Source organism: Mirounga leonina, unplaced genomic scaffold (assembly GCF_011800145.1).
Source record: "Mirounga leonina isolate KUSES-001 unplaced genomic scaffold, KU_Mleo_1.0 Mir_178, whole genome shotgun sequence".
Taxonomy (NCBI): domain Eukaryota; kingdom Metazoa; phylum Chordata; class Mammalia; order Carnivora; family Phocidae; genus Mirounga; species Mirounga leonina.
Genome location: NW_023270464.1, coordinates 22818601 through 22839414, shown reverse-complemented (window position 1 = coordinate 22839414; position 20814 = coordinate 22818601). Strand labels below are relative to the sequence as shown.

The window sequence follows — 20814 nt, the reverse complement described above, 5'->3', positions numbered from 1 at the left end:
AGGTGTGGGTCATTTTGGGGGCACTCTACTGTTGCATGGGTCTCTCTGTTGATCATCTCACCCATGCCACGCTGCCCTACTCATTAGAGCTTTACGGTAAACACTGCTTTCTTATAGGGGAAAGTGCACCTGTTCTGTCTTAGCCCTTTTGAGCTGTACCATGTTCATGAATCAGAAGACTCGTTATTAAGTCAGTTCTTCTCAAAATGGCCTACAGACTCCATGCACTCGTGGTCAAAAATCCCAGCAGGCTTTTCTGGTGGAAATTAACAGATTGATTCTATAATTTACATGGAAACACAAAGGATCTAAAATAGTCAAAGCAATTCTGAAATAAAACAAAGTTGAGAGGACTACCTGATTTCAGTACTCAAGACAATGTGATATTAACACACTGTCTGGACTAGGTTCTTTTCATAAATAGACCTACATGATGGTGGTGAACTATTTCGACAAAGGTGCCACAGTGAACTCAATGAGAAAAAGACTATCTTTTAACAAATGGTGTTGGAACAACTGGTTATCTCTATGGCAAAAAATAAATCTTAACTTTATGTCTTAATACTATTTTGAATTTCTTCTATCTCTCTTACATTTCTTTTTTTTTTTTTTTAAAGATTTCTTTACTTGAGAGAGTGGGGGGAGGGGAGCAGGCAGAGGCAGAGACAGGATCTCAAGCAGACTCCCCGCTGAGCAAAGAGCCTGACGCAGGGCTCAATCCCATGACCCTGAGGTCATGACATGAGCCGACACCAAGAATCGGATGCTGTACTGACTGAGCCCTGGGTGCCCCTCTTTTACATTTCTAATATGGTTGTGTCTGGGTGGCTCAGTCGGTTAGACGTCTGCCTTTGGCTCAGGTCATGATCCCAGGATCCTGGGATCCAGCCCCACATTGGGTTCCCTGCTCACCGGGGAGCCTGCTTCTCCCTCTCCCTCTGCCTGCCACTCCCCCTGCTTGTGCTCTATCTCATATAAATAAAATCTTTAAAAAACAAAAACACTGCTTGATTTTGCTATAGATAATTCTATTTTATTTGGCTTCTCAAAGAATCACTTTATGTTTGTTGATTTTTTTTTTCCTGTGATTCATGTTTGTTCTTATCTTTATTACTATCTTATTTTTGGGATTTACTCCCTTGTGTTATTTCCTGTACTGGACCCTTAGTTAATTGGTTTTTAACTTTTCTTCCTTAAAAGATAAATTCTATAAATCTTCCTTGAAGTATAAACTTAGCTGCATTACACAAATGTTATTTTTCATTTTTACTGAGATTTAATACCAAATATTTTCTGACTTCCATAATGAGTGGATTTTACTTTCGTAATTAATTTTTTCCAATTTTTTTTTAATCGTGGTAAAACATACATACCATGAATGTAACATCTTAACCACTTTTAAGTACACAGTTCAGGGGTATTAAGTAGATTCATAATTAAGCTACCATCACCTCCACCCATCTCCAGAACTCTCTTCATCTTGTAAAACTGAAACTCTATAACCATTAAACAATGCTCTCCATTTTTAATTAGTTTTTAATATTATTGGACTATACTACACAAACCAACCCATGTGCAGATAAGTGAGAGCTGATTTCATCCACCAATATCCAGAGAAATAAAAAAGTTTTACCAAAATGACTCCATCAAACTTGAACTGGCACCACTAAGGTTAGAGCAAGGAAACCACTTCTCCACAACAGCCGCACTCCAGGGACCAGTGCGGCCGAGCTCCTGCTGGGCCCACTCTGGAACAGCAGCAGCTACAGGGACAGGAGCAGAGATGGGAGAGGAAGGAAAGAAAAAGAGGCATTAGGCCCAAAGCGGAGAACGCAAGCGCTTGCTCCGCCCTTGGACAGGCGGCATTCTCACAAAGGACACACAAGGCCACATCATTAACAACATTCCTTCATCCACACCACCAATTCCAAGTGGTACCCCAACAATGTACAAATGTAGGCTAGCTCACAGCTCCTCAAACACACCAGACACACACCCTTCCAGAGCCTTGGCGCTTGGGGTTGCCTCTATCAGCAACATTCTTCCCATTTCACCTTCCTTCAAGCCTTTGCTCCAATATTACTCTTTCAGCAAAGCCTGTTCAAACCCACCCCTTACACTCCCCATTCCTTTTTTCCTGCTTTATTACGATGGCACTTATCTCTTTCAAACATACTATGCAACCTCCTTACTTATTGTTTCCCCCGACTAGATGGTACACTAAGAACAGAGACTTTTGTCTATTTTGTTCTCTGATACATTCCCATTAGAACAGTGCCTGCCACAGAAGCCACTCAATAAATCTGTTGAATGAATGAATGGAGTAAGTATCAAATTGATTATATTTCTATCTACCTAGCATAAATAAGGTTTGTGTTGTATTAGTAACAATGCAACAAATTGGAAGGTAGACAGAATCACAACAGTTTTATATGCAGTCTTCATTAAATATATTAGTACAAGTTTCATCTTATACCTTTGATTCCAACCCAGTTTCACAGAGCCTTTGGACCCCTCAGAAGTGCTTTAGGATTTCTATAAATAATAATGACTTAAATTGCCTGAAGTATTGTAGCTTACTTTTATCTGTTTCTTAATAGATATTGGGGTTCTACTAAGAGCACAGTGAAAAAAAAGTTCTGATGGTGGAAAAAACTATAAACCACTGCCCTGGAGTATGTTAGTTATTGGTTCAGAAGCTTACCACAGGCAGCAGGATCTTCGAGTGAATTGTGAATCTGATTCAATACAATATCTACAACATCAGAGAAAAGGGAAGCTGTATCCTGGGGGCTCTCTGCCACAAGTGTTTGGAGAAAAGGTCTTTGAAATTCAGCCTCCTCAGTGCGGAACACGGTGAGGACTGTAGCAGTAGTAGAGAGGGGGGAAATAACTCCCGTGATGGGGGGCCAGTCTTCACCAGGGTCCACACTGGCAACCTACATCAGAAGTTCTAATTAGTTGAGAAGATGGTTGTCCTATGGCTAAAGAAGAATGCAGCTTAGTAAAAGACAGAATGATAGTTTCCCCCGATGACTGTTATTATAAAAGAGAAAACTGTAGAAAAGACAGGCTGGATGGGTATTCGTGCTAGAACTGAATTTAGTGACCATATAATCCTAACCTCTCAATTTATAAATAAGAAAAACCTAAGGTTACCAGGAATATTTACTAAGCACTTATGATGTGCTTATTATAACTCACCGAGTCCTCAAAACTGAGGACCTCACAACCCCACTCTGAGGTAAAAATGATTATTATCCCCCTTTTACAGAGGAGGAATTAAGGCTGAGAAATAAATAACCTGTTTAAGGTCACTCAGTTAGATGCAGAAGCCAAGCACATATGGATTTGAAACCCACACTCTTAACCATGAGGCAGTACTACCACGTAAGGGATTTACTCAGATCACACAGCTGGGCAGCAGAGCTGAGACCCAATCCAGACCGCCTGACTCCCGACCCAGTGCTCTTTCTATCAGAACACACAACTCTTAGAACAACATCGGTTCAGAGACTATACAGCTTTTCTCTAAGTGTCTCACAATGGGATCCAGAAGATAGAAGCCTTCTGAGGTAACAAAGGCAAAAGACAAAGTAAGGTAAGAAATTTGCTCCTTGTTTAAAAATAACCATCACCTTTCAATCAAATCTGGGTATATATGTATTTCTCAGAAGACATTTCTAAGTTTGTGTAACTACTAAACCCTAGTACACCTAATTTTACAGTGTAGGGCTTTTAAAAAATATTTATTATATAAAGTTAATAAATATATAATAGAACACTTACAAAATAACTAGAAACCAGGCATTACTTCACCACCCTAAACTAATACTTGCATTCCATTCGGCCCACTGCCTTTTGTTCCCATATAAGAATATAATTTAACTTCGCTGGAATTAAGGTACATGCAGTTTTATGAACTGTTTCTTCACGAAGGAGCACTGGCATGATGCTACATGTGTAACTGAAACTACGTCATGTAGAACAATCGTTGGCATTTGATAAACACATTAATTTCACCTCACCAGTGTGTTTTTAGACAGGAATAATTGAGCATGCGCCAGGTACCTACCAGGTGTAACTCCTCAGCCGTCAGCCTGCTTACCAGCTGCTGAAATAACATCCTCTGAGTTGATTTGTTCTCCTCTGGACTTTGTAACATCCAGCTCTCAGTGCCCAACGTGCTACTCGCTGGGAGAGACCACTGGCTTGCCGTGCCTTTTAGAAAAATTCTGACTGGTTTTTGAAAATGTCTCTGATGCATGGCCAAGGGCTCTAGGGTGACCGTCCATGTTTCTTGAGTCTCTTTGCCTGTTGGAAATAAGGAATATTAAGATTCTAATGTAATCGTTACTAAAAACAGATTTAATAGTAAGAAGAAAAAAATGAGACTGTCCGTGTGGTCCGAGTATCGTCACTTTGTGCTTCATCCCTCATCCCAAGGCCCACAGAGTAGCAGAGCAGGTGCATTTTGTTCTACAGGAACAGCTACATATGAATGGAATCACAAGGGTCCAACTAAATGTCAGAACTTCCCAATAATTATGCCTTAGAAATAAGTGTTCAAGCAATACTCATGAGTTATAAAAAAGACAACACTGCTTAAATCTGTAAAATACAGTGTATCACATCTTAGAAGAATGTTGAATTCTAAAGATTATGTATGACAAAACTGCTTAAACAAAACTACTCTTGAAATTTCCTTAAACTGCACGCAATGTATGTAACATAGTTTTACGTATACATCTCTACAGAGTAGGACTTTTGTGTGGATATGGGATTCAGAAGTGAGATTCACTCTACAGATCATACAGTAAACTTACGAAGAGTCTAACATGCTGGCTCTTCCTGGTAACAGGCACCAATTTCAGAGGCTGTTCACTAATTTGTTATTTCTTCTCTTAATCAATCATTGCTTCTCTATGGTCTTCCATTTATCAGTCTCTTCTATGAGGCAGGAAATCCTACCACCCCTTTACTTGGGCACCTGAACACTATTATCCTTCTTTTCAACAGCTGGGAAATTCTTTAAAAATGACTCACTAGTTCTTCTTAAAGGTGGGCTGGCAGATACACTGAGCCCATGTTCAACGCTTTCCTGTGGTACCTGATTCTGCACAGACACCTTCTAATTACAAGCATTAATGGAGTGCCTAGGCTGTCGGAAACTCTAAAGAAAAGCATGGGCTTGCCTTGAAGAAATCAATGTACCTGAGACCATAAACACCCCCCAAAGAGTGTTTGCTTACCTTCAACAGGGAGAAATAACGTTCCTTCCATCCGTGGAAATGAGGCTTCATAGGCAGATTTATAGAGCAAACAGTTCAAAGTAGCATCAGGTGGCAGAGTTGAAATCCATGAAGAGAGGGGAGATTCACTTGCCAGCTTTTTTTCACTACCAAGCAGTCTTTTCCCAGCTTTAGTACAATCCTGGCTGAAAGTCTCGGATGGTAAGATAGTGCCTCCGACAAGGTGGAGCAGTTCGCACACTGTCCAGTACCCACGGTGGTCCGGGGATTCCCACAACTGAAATAAAAATTACAAAGAAACTCAGGTGGTTATAAATGAGGCATCCATAAATAAAGCTTGGGGAGAGCAGGAGAAAGTAGACATCTACTTTAAAGGATCGAATTACTCAATTGTTGTATTTATTAAGCCACACACAAACGGTCAGTATCCTATTACTGTACAGCCTGCTCTCACTACAGCCCTTGTCATCTCTTGCCTAGACTCTTACTGTACAGCCTCTCCAGTCTGTGTCCTGCCTCTTATCTGTCCTCTATGTTGCTCCAAGTATTCTTGCAAATCATGAATCTGATCGTGCTACTTCTCTAAAAACTTTCAAGGGCTTCCCACTGCCTCCACGATAAAGTAACTCTTGGGGATAGCCCAGCCCTAAACAACCTTTCCAAACACATTATCTTTCCCTCACCCACTGCTACCTTCCAGGACACTGAACCATTTACTGTTTCCTGAACATGCCATACTTTATCTTCCATGCTTTGGTTCATGCTGTTTGCCATGCTTTCCCCTTCTTCTCCAACTTGGGTAATCTAGCTCAAATCCTGCTTTCTCTGTAAAAACCAGTCTTTATTTCCTCACACACAGACAACTGTTCATTCAACTTTTTTTTTTTTTTTTAATTTGAGAGAGAGAGAATGAGAGAGAGCACAAGCAGGGGGAAGGAGCAGAGGGAGAAGCAGACTCCCTGCTGAGCAGGGAGCCCGATGCGGGACTCGATTCCGGGACTCCAGGATCATGACCTGAGCCGAAGGCAGTCACTTAACCAACTGAGCCACCCAGGCGCCCCATTTAACCTTCTTTTAACAAACTTTTATTTTTTTTAATAAGAATTGTCCTTTTATTTAAGATTTTACTTATTTTTTTTGACTGAGAAAGACACAGCGAGAGAGCGAACACAAGCAGGGCGAGTGGGAGAGGGAGAACAGGCTTCCCGCGGAGCAGGGAGCCCAAAGCGGGCTTGATCCTAGGACCCTGGGATCATGACCCAAGCCAAAGGCAGCCGCTTAACAACTGAGCCATCCAGGCACCCCTTAACAAACTCTTACTGAGCAACCTTTATATGCCATGAATTAGCAAGACTTAGTCTCAGTCTTCTAGAATCTTAAAGTTGGGGGTAGAGTAAAACCGCAATAATGTGAAATGTTTAACTCAGCATCACAATATAACATGACAATATTTAAGTAGTATAGGAACATGATGGAAGAGCGTCTACCCCGAAATACAATTATTATGCTGGTTTGCCTACTCCACAGGAGTTAACAATTATAGATCATAAATTGGTATGGAATGTGAGGTCTTCAAAGTCATCTCCAAACTTTTCATATATTCAAGTTCAAAAAGGGGCATAAGAGTACCCAAGGTCACAGCAAGGCAAGAACAGACTAGTCCAAGAACCAAGAACTATCTTGGATAGTGCTTTTAAAATGAGGGTCATGACCCTTTGGTGGACTCAGATGGATCCTTTGATGGATCAACTGACTGGCTCATGACCAGCATCAAAAAAAAAAAAAAAACAAAACAGAATAGAAAATATCAGAGCACAACAGAAAATATCTCATGTAGTGAAGATAAACAAAATATTGTAAAACTTTTGTTCCAGTTATGCATGCCAGTTTGGAAATTAATCAATTAAAATTTGCTGTTACCATCCATATGTCCATGCCTATGTTCACTGCTATGGGGGAAAACAGTAAGCTAGTTCATATACCATAGATCCTGATTAGGATTTTTTGCCAAAGGGAAACAAAAAATTTGTTGAAATAGTCAGATATTCTGGCTAGAGGACAGCTAGGGGAAAAAAAATCTGCTTATCAGTTGAAAGGTAAAGCTTCAATAAGAGTTGAAAAAGACATTAACTTTTGATGAGAATATATGCACATGATTAAAAAACAATAACACAATCACTATATAGAGTATGGTCACATTTTTCATTTTTATGCATATTACAGATTGAGAGACAAGTCTTAGTGATAAGTTTCAAATCTGGAGATTTATAGATGTCCACAAAACTATAAATTCAGGGGCACCTGGTTGGCTCGGTCAGTAGAACATGGGACTCTTGATGTCAGGGTTAAGTTCAAGCCCCACGTTGGGTGTAGCGATTACTTAAAAAATAAATAAAATCTTAAAAAAAAAAAAAAAGACTATAATCTCCAAGACAGCAGGAACTACATCTGTCTGATTCACTGATACATCCAGCACCCAGCAGATATGTAATAAATGTGGCTGAATAAATCAGGTATAAAGTCGAAAGCATGCCAGTGGTCTTCTATGCTCCCTTCCATCCTGTAAGAGTTCTGTGCTTGGATCCCTCCTCCCCCAGTCTGTGAGTCCAGGTTCTGTTTCTTCCAGTTGTTTCCCAGACTGTGAGCTCCACAAGATAGGACCTGGATTTTCTCTCCTTCCCTTCTCTCTACCCCTGTAGTGAGAGCTCTCCAAGGACTAACCTAAAGCTCCCTTTTGTCTCCTCAGTGTGGCTGGGCAGAGGCTTTTTGAATAGGAAAAGATGAATCTTCACCAGAAAAAAAAAAAAAAAACAAAACAGAAAAGCTTGTTTGATGGGCATTTTCTTAGGGTAAACAACATAGCAGATGTGAGAAGGGAAGCCTCAGAGAAGACCCATCCCCTCAGATGGTGGAATGTCAGAACAGGAAGAGATCTTTAAGAAGATACTGTCAATCTACTTATTGTAATACTATTCCAAAAAAAGAAAAGGTAGAAGAATCTGCAAGGCCCATGTGCCAAGATTTCTTTCGAGCCAGTATTTGATATAATTCCAGAATAAAGTCTTTGGTGTGATTTGGTATCAATTACCCCAAATCAAGCAGTTACGTGTTGTGTACTATGTCCAATACTTGATTTGCTGCCTTAACAAATTTTAAGTTCCAGGATTCCATTTTCTCCATCAAATGTTCACAATCCCCTTAAACACCTTTGTTCTTTCCCTTTCTTTGACAAGCCACTGCTGCCTTATTTTTTTTATTTTTTATTTTTTTTTATATTTTATTTATTTGACACAGAGAAAGAGATAGCAAGAGAGAGAGAAAGAGCACAAGCAGGGGGAGCGGCAGGCAGAGGGAGAAGCAGGCAGAGGGAGAAGCAGGCTTCCTGCCTGAGCAGGGAGCCCGATGCGGGGCTCGATCCGAGGACTCTGGAATCATGACCTGAGCTGAAAGCAGTGGTTTAACCAACTGAGCCACCACTGCTGCCTTATTTTACATTTACCATTTCTGGGCTTTGAATGTGAAAGCATGTTGGAAATTTTAACAGTGTATATCATTTTTTAAGTACCTGCTCATTTTCCATTTGTAATCTTGCAATTTAACCCACTCCTAGTTTAGCTACATGTGCTTCCAAGAAGTGGAATCACATCTTTTACCTGGTTAAGCCATTACTCATCAATTAGAAGAAAATCCGCACTTTTACTGCCTAGGTCCTACAGACATGTGCTTTCTGAAACAAACTAAGCTCCTTTCCAGTTCAAGTATTTATACCCCCTCTTTTCTGGAATGTTCTTTCCCAACCTTCCTGTTCCTCCTCCTTCATCTCCTCTGCTCATAAAGCTCGCCCACCCCACCTTTCTACCTCCTCTTGCTCACCTGTTTATTCGGATCTGTTTAATGTAGCTTCCTCACTAGAAGGTAAACCTCCTCAGCTGACCACCACGCCCTCCGCAACTTTAACAGAGTAGGCAGTTGGTGCAATGGCTTCTCAATGACTATTTGTTAATTAAATGAAGGTGAGAGGAAGAAAATAGTGAGGGTAAAAATACATACTTATTGGGCTCCTGGGCGGCTCAGTCTCTGCCTTTGGCTCAGGTCATGATCTCAGGGTCCTGGCACTGAGCCCCGCACTGGGCTCCCTGCTCAGCGGGGAGTCTGCTTCTCCCTCCGCTCCTTCCCCCACCCGTTCTCTCTCTCTCTCTCAAATAAATAAAATCTTAAAAAAAAAAAATACATACTTATCTCGGAGTACTTAACAGGAGCAGGGGCCCCAATGCCTCAACAAAAATCCAAATGAGCCACTTACAACTGTAAGCTTTAGTCAACAACTACTTACTGAACTCGTACAATGCTCAATACCCATCTGCAGGGGATACAAAGGTGTTGTGTGCCTGCCTCTCAGGTATTTTTAGACTAGATGGAAGGTAAGAGGCTTGCATATAGGAAAATAGAGTGGGGAAAGGGTAAGTGCCACGAAAGTGCGTGGAAATTCAGAAGTTGAGACTCAGTAGTTGCCACGGGGCAACGCGTTAGAAGTTTGGACTGGCACAGAAGAGTGAGCACTGGCATTCGGGGTGACGGATAAGACAGAACACGCAGTCAAGATTTGTTGACCGAGGGGCGCCTGGGTGGCTCAGTCGTTGAGCGTCTGCCTTCGGCTCAGGTCGTGATCCCAGGGTCCTGGGATCGAGCCCCGCATTGGGCTCCTTGCTCCACGAGGAGTCTGCTTCTCCCTCTGCCTGCTGCTCCCCCTGCTTGCGCGTGCTTTCTATCAAATAAATAAATGAAATCTAGGGGTGCCTGGGTGGCTCAGTCGTTGGGCGTCTGCCTTCGGCTCAGGTCATGATCCCAGGGTCCTGGGATCGAGCCCCGCATCGGGCTCCCTGCTCAGCAGGAGGCCTGCTTCTCCCTCTCCCGCTCCCCCTGCTTGTGTTCCCTCTCTCGCTGTGTCTCTCTCTGTCAGATAAATAAATAAAATCTTTAAAAAAAAGAAAGATTTGTTGACCGACTAGACGATGCTTCAGTATGCTGGAGTATTCGTCGCGTGTAGGAAAAACAGAACCTGGGAAGGCAGGTAAGGGCCCTAAACGCTTACCTTAGTGTGTACCAAGGACCTACCTATCGTCCCGGTTTATGACCACAGGGCTTCCCTTCTGAAGGGACACATGCTGGTCGTGCTAGTCTCGTTGGGTCTCCCGGCGGCTCTGCGGACGCTTCCAGGTTCCGGTGAACCAGCAGGACACCGTGCGCCAAGTCTGAGTTTACCACGAACTTACCTTCGGCCACTCGGTGGTATCCAGCCAGTACAAGGTGATTTTTCGGGCGGTCATAACTTCCTGGACTCTCTTGGGCAGCAGCTTCTCCATCACCTGCTTGGGGGGAGGCGGCAGGCGCTGAGCCTGCGCCTCGCTGCCGGACACGAACTGCAGCAGCTCCCTCTGCGAATGCGGACAGGGGGCCAGCAGGAAGACCGCGTTCACGAAGCCCGCGAGCACAGTCTCGGCCTCCTTGGCCTCGCCCTCCACGTCCAGCAGTCTCCTCCCGCTGCTGCGCAGGATCGGCTTCGTGGGCGACGTGATCTCGGGCCGGTCCCACTGGTAGTCCAGCAGCGTCTCCATCAGGGCGCTGTGCGTGTGGCTGGCCCTGGGCGCCGGGCCCGGCAGGTGGGCGCCGTGGGCGCCGTCCCCGAGCCTTGCGTCCAGCTCCTCCTCGAAGTCCTCCCAGGAGCGGGCCCCCAGTTCGCGGAAGTCGGACACGCGCGACGGCCGGCTCCGCGCCCCGTCAGAGTCAAAGAACTTGAAGGCCCAGCGGACCCTGGCCAGGCCGAAACGGCAACTCAGGTAGGTGAGGAGGCGCAGGGCGGCCCGCCGGACCGGACTCCGGCCAGTGGCACCGCCCGCGGTGTCCAGCAGCAGCATAACGTTGTGACAGCAGGCCATGTCGGCCGCGCCGCCGCCCCGGGGCTCTCTTGTCGGCCCGGGCTTCAGAGAACCAGCGCCATTCACCGCTTCCCTCAGGAGCCCTGGTGGAAAAGCTCCCGCGCTCTCCAAGTGCTCCTGCCATTGGCGGAGTCGGCCCCCAAAGTCAGCTCCTATTGGTCACTTGCCTTACGTAACTTACGTGAGTAACCTCCATCCTTGGCGCTGATTGGAAGGGCGACGGAAAAGCTCTCTGCCTGATTGGTGGAGGGCGTGGCTGCGAGCGGGGCACCGTGTTCCGGGAGAAACTTAACATTCATTGGCTTGGGCCTTCGTTTTAAAATTTAAAGAGGTGGCGCCTCGGGGGCGTGTCCTTAAGTTTCCCTTTTGGGCTGGAGGGCTGCGTTTGGGCGATTGTGCGCAGGCGTAGGTGCGGGCTGCTGGGAGGTGTTTACTAAGACTTTGCAAACTTGGTACTGACTGGGAGGGATTTGGAGATGGTCTGACTCAAACTGGGATGAAGCCACCCTCGAATCCGATGATGAAGACTTTAGTTTTCTGTAATTTAAGAAAAAATTATTAACAATTTAAAGTTCACTTCCTTTGCCCCAATAATTTCAAGGAGTTTCTCTGAAGAAGGTAATTAGATTCAAATAAAAGACGTTTGTACATCATCGAGTTACCTGACGAGAAAAATTGGGAAACAGCTCAAGTGCGAATGACTAAAGTATAGTACACCCTAAAGGGAAGGAACATCATGTAGCTTATTATACGTAACAATAGTTGAAAAAAGGACTGCGAAAGAGAGAGAACCCCCGATTTTCTATGTGTATATTTTTAAGCTGTTAAAACTGTACTGAAAGTTGTCTGTGATGGTGATGACATGATGATTTTTTTTAAAAAAGGATATATATTACACTTTTCTAAATTTTCTATAATTCTGTATTTCCTTGTTTCATAGTCGGGGGGGAAATATACTTAATGAATAAAAAGTATTTCCTGTTGCAAATAGAAGAGGCCAGGTTTCCAAAAGGGCAAGAAGGTAAAGGGAATATTCACGGTAGAGGCTGACGACAAAGGGGGAGTTTGTTTATGGTATACTGTAGGAAGGTCAAGGAAAGAGGGAATCATGGGTCAAGGTCTCCTTAGGGGTTGCATATACAGAGCTGTCAGGGGTTAAAATCCAGATGATGAGGATGACATTGGGAGGCTTAGTAAAAGCTGCGGGTTCAGTTCAAGACTCCGCCTGTCTGCAGGGTCTGCAGTGAAACCTCTGTTTCATTCAGGATATTGGTAATTTGTATTCTCTCTTTTTTTTAGTATCAGTCTTACTAGAGGTTTATCAGTTTTATTGATCTTTTCAAAGAATGAGCTCATTTCATTGATTTTTTTTTTCTGTTTTCAATTTCATTGATTTCTGCTCTTTATTTTCCTCTTCCTTCGTTTTGCTTTAGGTTCATTTTGCTCTTCTTTTTCTAGATTCCTTAAGTGAGAACGTAGATTATTTAGGTGAGAGTTTTCCTCTTTCCTAAGGTATGCATTTAGTGCCATAAATTTTCTTCTCAGCACAGCTGTGTCCCATAAATTTGGACACCTTGTATTTTTTTTCCACTTACATCCATGTATTTTTTAATTTCTCTTGACAATTCCTCTTTGACCCATGGATTAATTAGAAGTGTGTTGTTTAGTTGCCAATTGTTTGCAGATTCCCTGTTATCTTTCTATTTTTGATTTCTAGTTTGATTTCACTGATTGATGGACACATTCTGTATGATTTCAATTCTTTTAAATTTATTGAGGTTATTTTATAGCCCAGGATATGGTCTACCTTCATATATGCTTCTTGAGTATTTGAAAACAATGTATATTCTGCCATTGTTGAGTGGAGTGTTCTATAAATACCAATTAGATACTGTTGGTTAGTGATGTTTTTGAGTTCTTCTGTATCTGTGCTTTCTGTCTAGTTGTTCTATCAGTTGTTGAGAGAGAGATGTTGAAGTCTTCAACTCTAATTGTGTATAAGTCTATTTCTTTCAGTTCTATCATTATTTTGCTTTATATATTTTGCATCTCTGTTGTTTGATGCATACACATTTAGAATTGCTATGTCTTCTTAGTAGATTGGCCCTTCTATCATTATGTAATATCCCTCTCTGTAACTGGTGATTTTCTTTGCTCTGAAACACTTTGTCTGCTATTAATATAGCTCTCTTGCTTTCTTTGATTAGTGTTTGCACAGTATATCTGGTTTCATTCTTTTTCTGTCAACCTACCTATATCATTGTTTGAAGTGAGTTTTTTTTTTTTTAAGATTTTATTTATTTATTTGACAGAGAGAGACACAGCGAGAGAGGGAACACAGCAGGGGGAGTGGGAGAGGGAGAAGCAGGCTTCCCGCTGAGCAGGGAGCCTGACGCGGGGCTCGATCCCAGGACCCTGGGATCATGACCTGAGCCGAAGGCAGACGCTTAACGACTGAGCCACCTAGGCACCCCTGAAGTGAGTTTCTTTACGTGACATAAAATTGAGTCATTTTTAAAAATCTGTTCTGCCAGTCTCTATCTCTTAATTGATGTATTTAGACTATGTGTAATATATTATTATTAGGGCTTACGTCTGCCATTTTATTTTTTTGTCTTTTTTTTTTTTTTTTTTTTGGTTTTCTGTTTTCCCCCTGCTTCCCTCAGGGAACATTTTTTTTTTTAAAGATTTTATTTATTTATTTGAGAGAGAATGAGAGCAAGAGAGATCACAGAGGGAGAGGGAGAAACAGACTTGCCTCTGAGCAAGGAACCTGACACGGGGCTCAATTCCAGGACCCTGAGATCATGACCTGAGCAGAAGGCAGAAGTTTAACTGAGTGAGTCACGCACGTGCCACAATTGAACATTTTTTTAAATTTAATTTTGATTTATCAATTTTGTTAGTGTATTTCTTTGTCTAGAATTGTTAGTGTTTTGTCTGAGTATTGCAATATGTACATATAACTTACCACAGTTTGGTGAAGTGTAGTTGTAGTAAAGTATGGAATATTACCTCCTTTTGAGTCCCTTACCCTCCCTCACTTAAAATTGTCTTAACTATTTCCTTTACAAATATTGATAACCTATTAGTTATCATTTTTGCCTTAACCATCAAACTTACAAAACTTGAAAAGGAGAGCTTATGGTATTTACGCATACTTTTCCTCTTTCCATTCTTTCTTTCTTCCTGATGCTCTCAGATTCCTTATCATTTTTTTCTGTTTTACAACTTCCATTAGCCATTCTTTTAGGGTAAGTCTGCTTGCAGTAAATACCTTAATTTTCCTTCATCTGAGAATGTCTTAATTTTCCCTTTATTCCTGAAGGACATTCACCGGATATAGAATCCTGGGTTGACAGTTCTTCTTGTTTGTTTGTTTTTTCCCATCACTTGAAAAATGTGGGGCTGCTTCCCCCTGGCACTCTGTGGCTTCCTCCGCTGATGCTGCAGGTAAGGGAGCCGTGTTATTGGGGGGCAGTCCTTTGGGAGTCGAGGTTCCCTACGGGACCTCTGCTGACATGCAGGAGTTGGGCCTCATTACCATCAGGTGGGGATAAATGTCCCAGCTCCCCACTTCACCTCTGATACCACCTGGCAGGAGAAGGCTCTGCCTCATTATGCCGGGAACGGGGTGGGGGGGCGGGGCAAGTGTAGGCTCCCACTCAGTCTTTGCTGATGGGGCTGGGATATCGTTTTTTGGAGTTTGACTGGACTGGAGTGATTATTGGCTACAAGTTTCCTGTCTTGCTTGTCTGCCCCTGTCCTGGTCTTTTGACTAAAGAAAGCAGACTTCTCTTGGGGCTTCTTGTGGTCTGCAGCCATTGAGGTATTAGGACACCAGCTTCTCCAGTATCCCGTCAGCTATAAAAGGGCAAAAGAAAACCCAAAGAACTCACTGCCATGTCGTTCTTTGCATCTCAAGGTCGCTAGCAAGTCGGCCTCTTCTCTCAACCTCAAAGAGTCTTCTCATGTCTGTTTACATACAATGTCCAGGGGTTTTAGCTTTACGTAGTGGGAAAAATAGGAGTAAATATGTCTAGCCCATTTTGTCTGGAACCAGAAGTCAGGAGTCTTTTTTATTATAACTTACCACATTACACTCTATTCCAGCTCTTTAAGAGTTCGCTTTACTTTTTTTTTTTTTAAGATTTTATTTATGTATTTGAGAGAGAGAGACAGAGAGCATGAGCAGGGGGAGGGACAGAGAGAGAAGCAGACTCCCTGCTGAGCAGGGAGCGCAACTGGGGGCTGGATCCCTGGACTCTGAGATCATGACCTAAGCCGAAGGCAGACCCTTAACAGACTGAGCCACCCAGGCGCCCCAAGATTTCGCTTTACTTGATAAACTGTGACTTGTTAGAGGGGAAGAACTGTGTTTTATTTGTCTGTGTCTAGTGCCTAGCAGAGTAGCAATACATTATTTTTGTAATTGAAATGTAGTATGTTATCAAGCATTTCCCAGGTTAAGAATTTGTGCAGATACAGCTATATTACCACCAGAGGGCAGTAGCAGCAACCCTTCATTAGCGGCTCCCCAGCCTGTATGCCCCACAGCAGAATGAACGCTTTCCCCAGAACTGCTTGTCCTTCTTTTGGGTGAGAAAAGCTGAAGTCTGGGAACTTACTGTAATTGGGCCTCTCAGGGATAAAAAAGGACCTCGGGGTGGCTGACAAGGCTGCACCTGGATCACGTGGGTTCCATTCTTTTGGGTTACGATGTGTTCTGTGTTCCCATGAAGGGAGGGAAAGTCACTCACATATATCTAGCATCTAGAGGGACAGTCATGATTCTGGGCACTCCTCACAGTAATCCTACAAGGCAGGCATTATTTCCTCCCTTTTACTGAGGAAACTGAGGCTCAGAGGGTCTCTCACAGCTAGTAAGAGGGAGCACTGAAACTCTTACACTGCTTCCCCCCAGGGGATCCAAGGACAGCCTCCTCCCCTGACAGCGTGGTGGGGGGAAGGGCCCTCACTGGCAATGGAGGGCCAGGTCAGCCCCACATCCAGCAAGCCTCTCAGCCCCGTGTTCTTCATCCTTCTTTAATGGGATGATAGTCAACTTCCGCTTTTAAGAGCTATGTGATCTAGGGACAGGACCAGCAGGGCCCAGTACAAAGTGAAAATGTGGGACCCCTTATTTAAAAAATTAAAAATTTCAAAACAGGGGTGCCTGGGTGGCTCAGATGGTTAAGCATCTGCCTTCGGCTCAGGTCATGATCTCCAGGTCCTGGGATCGAGCCCCATATCGGGCTCCCTGCTCAGCGGAGAGCGTGCTTCTCTCTCTCCCTCTGCCTCTCCCCCTGCTCATGCTCTTTCTATCCCTCTGTCTCAAATGAATAAATAAAATCTTTAAACAAAACAAAACAAAAATTTCAAAACAGCAACAGCAGAGCATTAAACCAAGCACAGGGCCCTTCTAAATGTGAGGGGCCTGTGTGATCATACAAGGCACGTGTCCATGAAGCCAGCTTTGTCTAGAGCAATAATAGAAATAATGAAATCATAATACCTTCCCTCTTTAGCACAACTAATCTGCACTATATTCTTTCACTATAAATCTTTTATTTCTGGGCGCCTGGGTGGCTCAGTTGGTTAAGCGACTGCCTTTGGCTCAGGTCATGATCCTGGAGTCCCTGGATCGAGTTCCGCATCGGGCTCCCTGCTCAGGGGGGAGTCTGCTTCTCCCTCTGACCCTTCCCCCTCTCATGTGCTCTCTCTCTCTCATTCTCTCTGTCTCAAATAAATAAATAAAATCTTTAAAAAAAAATCTTTTATTTCTTTCAATCTTTCTAGGGTTTTCTCCCCCTTTGTGTGGGTTTTGTTTGTTTGTTTTTTCAGAGAGAGAGAGAGAATCTTAAGCAGGCTCCACACCCAGTGTGTGACCCTGATGCAGGGCCTGATCCCACAACTCTAAGATGATGACCGGAGCCGAAATCAGGACAACTGAGCCACCCAGGCACCCCTCCCCCTGTGTGTTTTTATCTCTACAATGAGGAGGTTGGACTAAACCAGAAGTTCTTAACCCTGGTTACACATTAGAAGCATCTGAGGACTTGAAAAAACTATCCAAAGCTGGCCCTACCCCCGCAAAGATTCTAGCTGAACTGGGTGGCAGTGGGGCCGGGACATGTCACTAAACTCCCTGCCCAGTTCTGAGACTCTGATTCCTACTTGAGGGTGATGATGACAAAAATGTTCTTCCCCTCCTTGGAAAAAGCAGCGGAGGTATCTGGACCACTGTAGCTCCCACTGGGCAGGGAGCCTTGAGGTCTCAGGTCTGGGAATTTTTACTGGCAATGACACGAAGAGTATGTGTCCTTGGTGAGTCTGGATAAGGGGCGGGTCTTCTGAGGAGCTTGTTTCTAGCCACAGCAGTCGTTTGTTCAACTCTCCATTCTGCTCAGGGTCCCGGTGCTCCAGTGTTCCCTGGGGGTCTCGGGGGACGCCGTCAATTTGTGGCAGGATTCCTGGGCACGAAAGAAAAACAGTGGCTTTCCCGAGCCTTCTGGGAACTGCCAGCTTGCCTAACTTCCTCGACAGAGCCAGAGCAATGTGCGTAAAGCTGTGAGGGAGAAGAAAGCAGAAAGGAAAATGTTTATCACACACTTTCTGAGTGCCTGGCATTGCTCTAGGAACACTCACATTTAATCTTCCCAAACCCTTCTGGGTAAGTATTTTTTTAAATCTCCATTTTAACAGCCCAGAAAAGCTAAGTAAGTTGCTGGATGTCACACAGCTCACTGAGTTGTCCCTCTACTTACTGGAGGGGGAGGGCTGTGGTTCAGAGATACGGTGGAGTGGGGTGAAGGCTGGGTGGTGCTTGCTTCACCCCTGCCCTCTCATCTCTCTGACCCCTGCTGGCCAAAGGCCTGGGACCCCAATCTCTTGGTCAAACCCCACCTCTACTCTCACCCCGGCAGTGCTCCCTGGGAAACTGGGTCTGAGGGCCAGTATGCTCCCAGAGTCTGTGCGACTGGCCCTCTTTTCTGGCTGAGAAAGCCAAGCTGTGGCCGAAGCCAGTGAGGCATGGCCTAGGCCTGCCTTATCAGGCCTGCACAGAGCTCAGAAACCCTTCACCCTGGGTCCTGTGGAAATGGTTTGGAACACTGGGTCCGTTCACTGATGTGAGAACCCAAGGATGAAAGGAAGGTCCCCTGGGAAGGCAGCCCAGGCTCCTCACAGAAGCCCATCGGGAGATGGGGCTAATGCAGTGATCCTGGGGCCACTGAGCAGGCTGAAACTCCTTCTAGAATGAAACTCCTTCTCTGAAGTCAGTTATACTGCCCAGAACCTGAATCTGCCACACAGATTGGGGTAGTTCTGTGAGAATGATCATCAGCCTCAGGCTCTGCTCAAGGGGGGTTAGCCTCACCTTTGAGGAAGGGTCTCAAATTCCCCTCCCTACACTTGGAGGGGCTTGTAGAGGATCAGGAAAGCTGTGGGGTCCTGGTGGAAGGGTGGTAAGGGAGGAAACCTTAGACAATTTAGGGGGGTGGGCAGGACTGCAATCTCCCTAATGGATTCATGGCCAGACCAGAGGGGAAGGCTGAAGCTAATCTGAAGGCCCCACCCCCTAGGAATCCACCCGCCCCCCTTCAGGAGGGGGACCTGCAGTTTCAGAGCCCTGGGTTGGGCTGAGCCAGTGAGGCCTGGACCCGCTAATAAGTGCCACGACGAAAGATTTCTATCACATTGTGACTCCCAGGACTGCCAAGTGGCTCAGGAGTGTAGGGCTGGGGAATATTCTTTTAGTTCATTCTTCAAAAGCAAAGGTCAGATGAAAAATATTTTGTAAGATGAACTGTGATATGGGATGAGAGACAGTCCAGGAGATGGATGGGGGTGATACTTGCACAACAGTGTGAATATACTTACTTAATGCTGCCAAACTGTTCACTTTAAAATTATTAAAACGGGGTGCCTGGGTGGCTCAGTCGTTAAGCGCCGGCCTTCAGCTCAGGTCATGATCCCAGGGTCCTGGGATCGAGCCCCGCTTCGGGCTCCCTGCTCCGCGGGAAGCCTGCTTCTCCCTCTCCCGCTCTCCCTGCTCGCCCTGCTTGTGTTCCCTCTCTTGCTGTGTCTCTGTCAAAGAAATAAAGAAAATCTTTTAAAAAAATTATTAAAACAGTAAATTTTATGATATGTGCATTTCACTACAACTAAAAAAAGAGGAATGTGAAACTGTGGTTAGCTTAGGAAGCATGTCAGGTCAGTCTCCTCTGAGGCTGAAGAGAGGATTCACGTGCTCCAAGAGCGTGTGCAGGCTGTGGCCACTCAGCTTTTGAGGAAGGCACTGTCTTCTCCTCAAGGCTCACAGTGACCCACCCAAGGGGTTAGAAATAGATTTCGAAGAGCCTGACAGGTGTGCCTCTCTTCTCACTCTTTCTGGCTATCCTTGGGTCAATGAGACAGGATTTTCTTTCTCCAGTAATACTTGGGGATGAATGTGAGGAATGAGCCAATAGATCAGGTCCTGGCTCAGGAAGCATTTTTTGCCACCATGTTTTAGGACTGGTAAACCATTTTACAAAATCACAGCTGGCGTGATTGTGTGGAGTTTGTAGTGGAGAATGTAGGCATCCAACCTCAGAGAGCCAGATAATGACCCAGAGGAGAAGACACTCTGGGCAGAGATCCCAAAAGTCTCCCTGTAGGGGTCCATAGAGGTATGCTAGGAACACAAGGAGTCCCAGGAAAGAAAGGACTTCCTTGCCTGGAGTGTATCTTAAAACTCCTGTATCACAGGAGTGGATCATATTATGTTTTTAGACTTCGGCAACCCATATACTGAAACAGGAGTGATAAAGAAGATTAACTTGGTCCCTGCACAAGGATGACATCAAATTTGTGAAGCATTCCATATTTTTTAGTAGTAGATAGTTGAAAAGTAAAATTTAAAAAAACCATCCAACTTGGGGGTGCCTGGGTGGCTCAGGCAGTCAAGCATCTAACTCTTGATTTTGGCTCAGGTCATGGTCTCAGGGTTTTGAGATTGAGCTCTGCATCAGGCTCCACGCCCAGTGTGCTTAAGATTCTCTCTCTCTACCTCTCCCCTCCCTTAAAAAAAAAATCCAATTTACAATAAAAACAAAAAACAGAAAATACTTAAGAATAAATTTAACAAAAGATGTGCAAAATTTACACACTAAAAACTATAAAACATTCCTGAGGGAAATTTTTAAAGGATCTAAACACATGGAGAGATATACCATGTTCATGGATTAGGAGACTCAATACTGTTAATTCTCCTCAATTGATTTACAGATCTCATAAATCATAATCTCCATAGGCTTATAGAATTATAAAAATTGACATACTGACTCTAAAATTTATGCCGAAATGCAAAGGACCTAGAATATCCAAAGCAATCTTTTTTTTTTAAGATTTTATTTATTTATTTATTTGACAGAGAGACACAGCGAGAGAGGGAACACAAGCAGGGGGAATGGGAGAGGGAGAAGCAGGCTTCCCGCTGAGCAGGGAGCATGATGCGGTACTTGATCTCAGGGCCCTGGGATCATGACCCAAGCCGAAGGCAGACGCTTAACGAATGAGCCACCCAGGTGCCCCCAAAGCAATCTTGAAAAGAAGTTAGAAGACTTACATTACCTTACTTCAAG

General features: G+C 44.2%; 1 protein-coding gene and 1 non-coding gene across 2 annotated transcripts in view; one reads left to right on the top strand and one right to left on the bottom strand.

The window, feature by feature from the left end:
- TICRR (TOPBP1 interacting checkpoint and replication regulator) overlaps window positions 1–11249 on the bottom strand; it is a 44246-nt gene extending 32997 nt beyond the window's left edge. Inside the window, exons 1-5 of the mRNA XM_035024123.1 lie at window positions 10526–11249; window positions 5253–5529; window positions 4076–4314; window positions 2705–2939; window positions 1634–1763 (exon numbers count right to left, since the gene is read on the bottom strand). Coding sequence (XP_034880014.1) covers window positions 1634–1763; window positions 2705–2939; window positions 4076–4314; window positions 5253–5529; window positions 10526–11188 — 1544 coding nt within the window. The 5' untranslated portion in view covers window positions 11189–11249. The remainder of the gene's footprint in view (window positions 1–1633; window positions 1764–2704; window positions 2940–4075; window positions 4315–5252; window positions 5530–10525) is intronic.
- Window positions 11250–19955: 8706 nt separating this feature from the next.
- LOC118023267 lies at window positions 19956–20061 on the top strand. Its single transcript, XR_004682732.1, has one exon. It is a non-coding gene; the product is annotated as a U6 spliceosomal RNA (small nuclear RNA).
- Window positions 20062–20814: the final 753 nt, after the last annotated feature.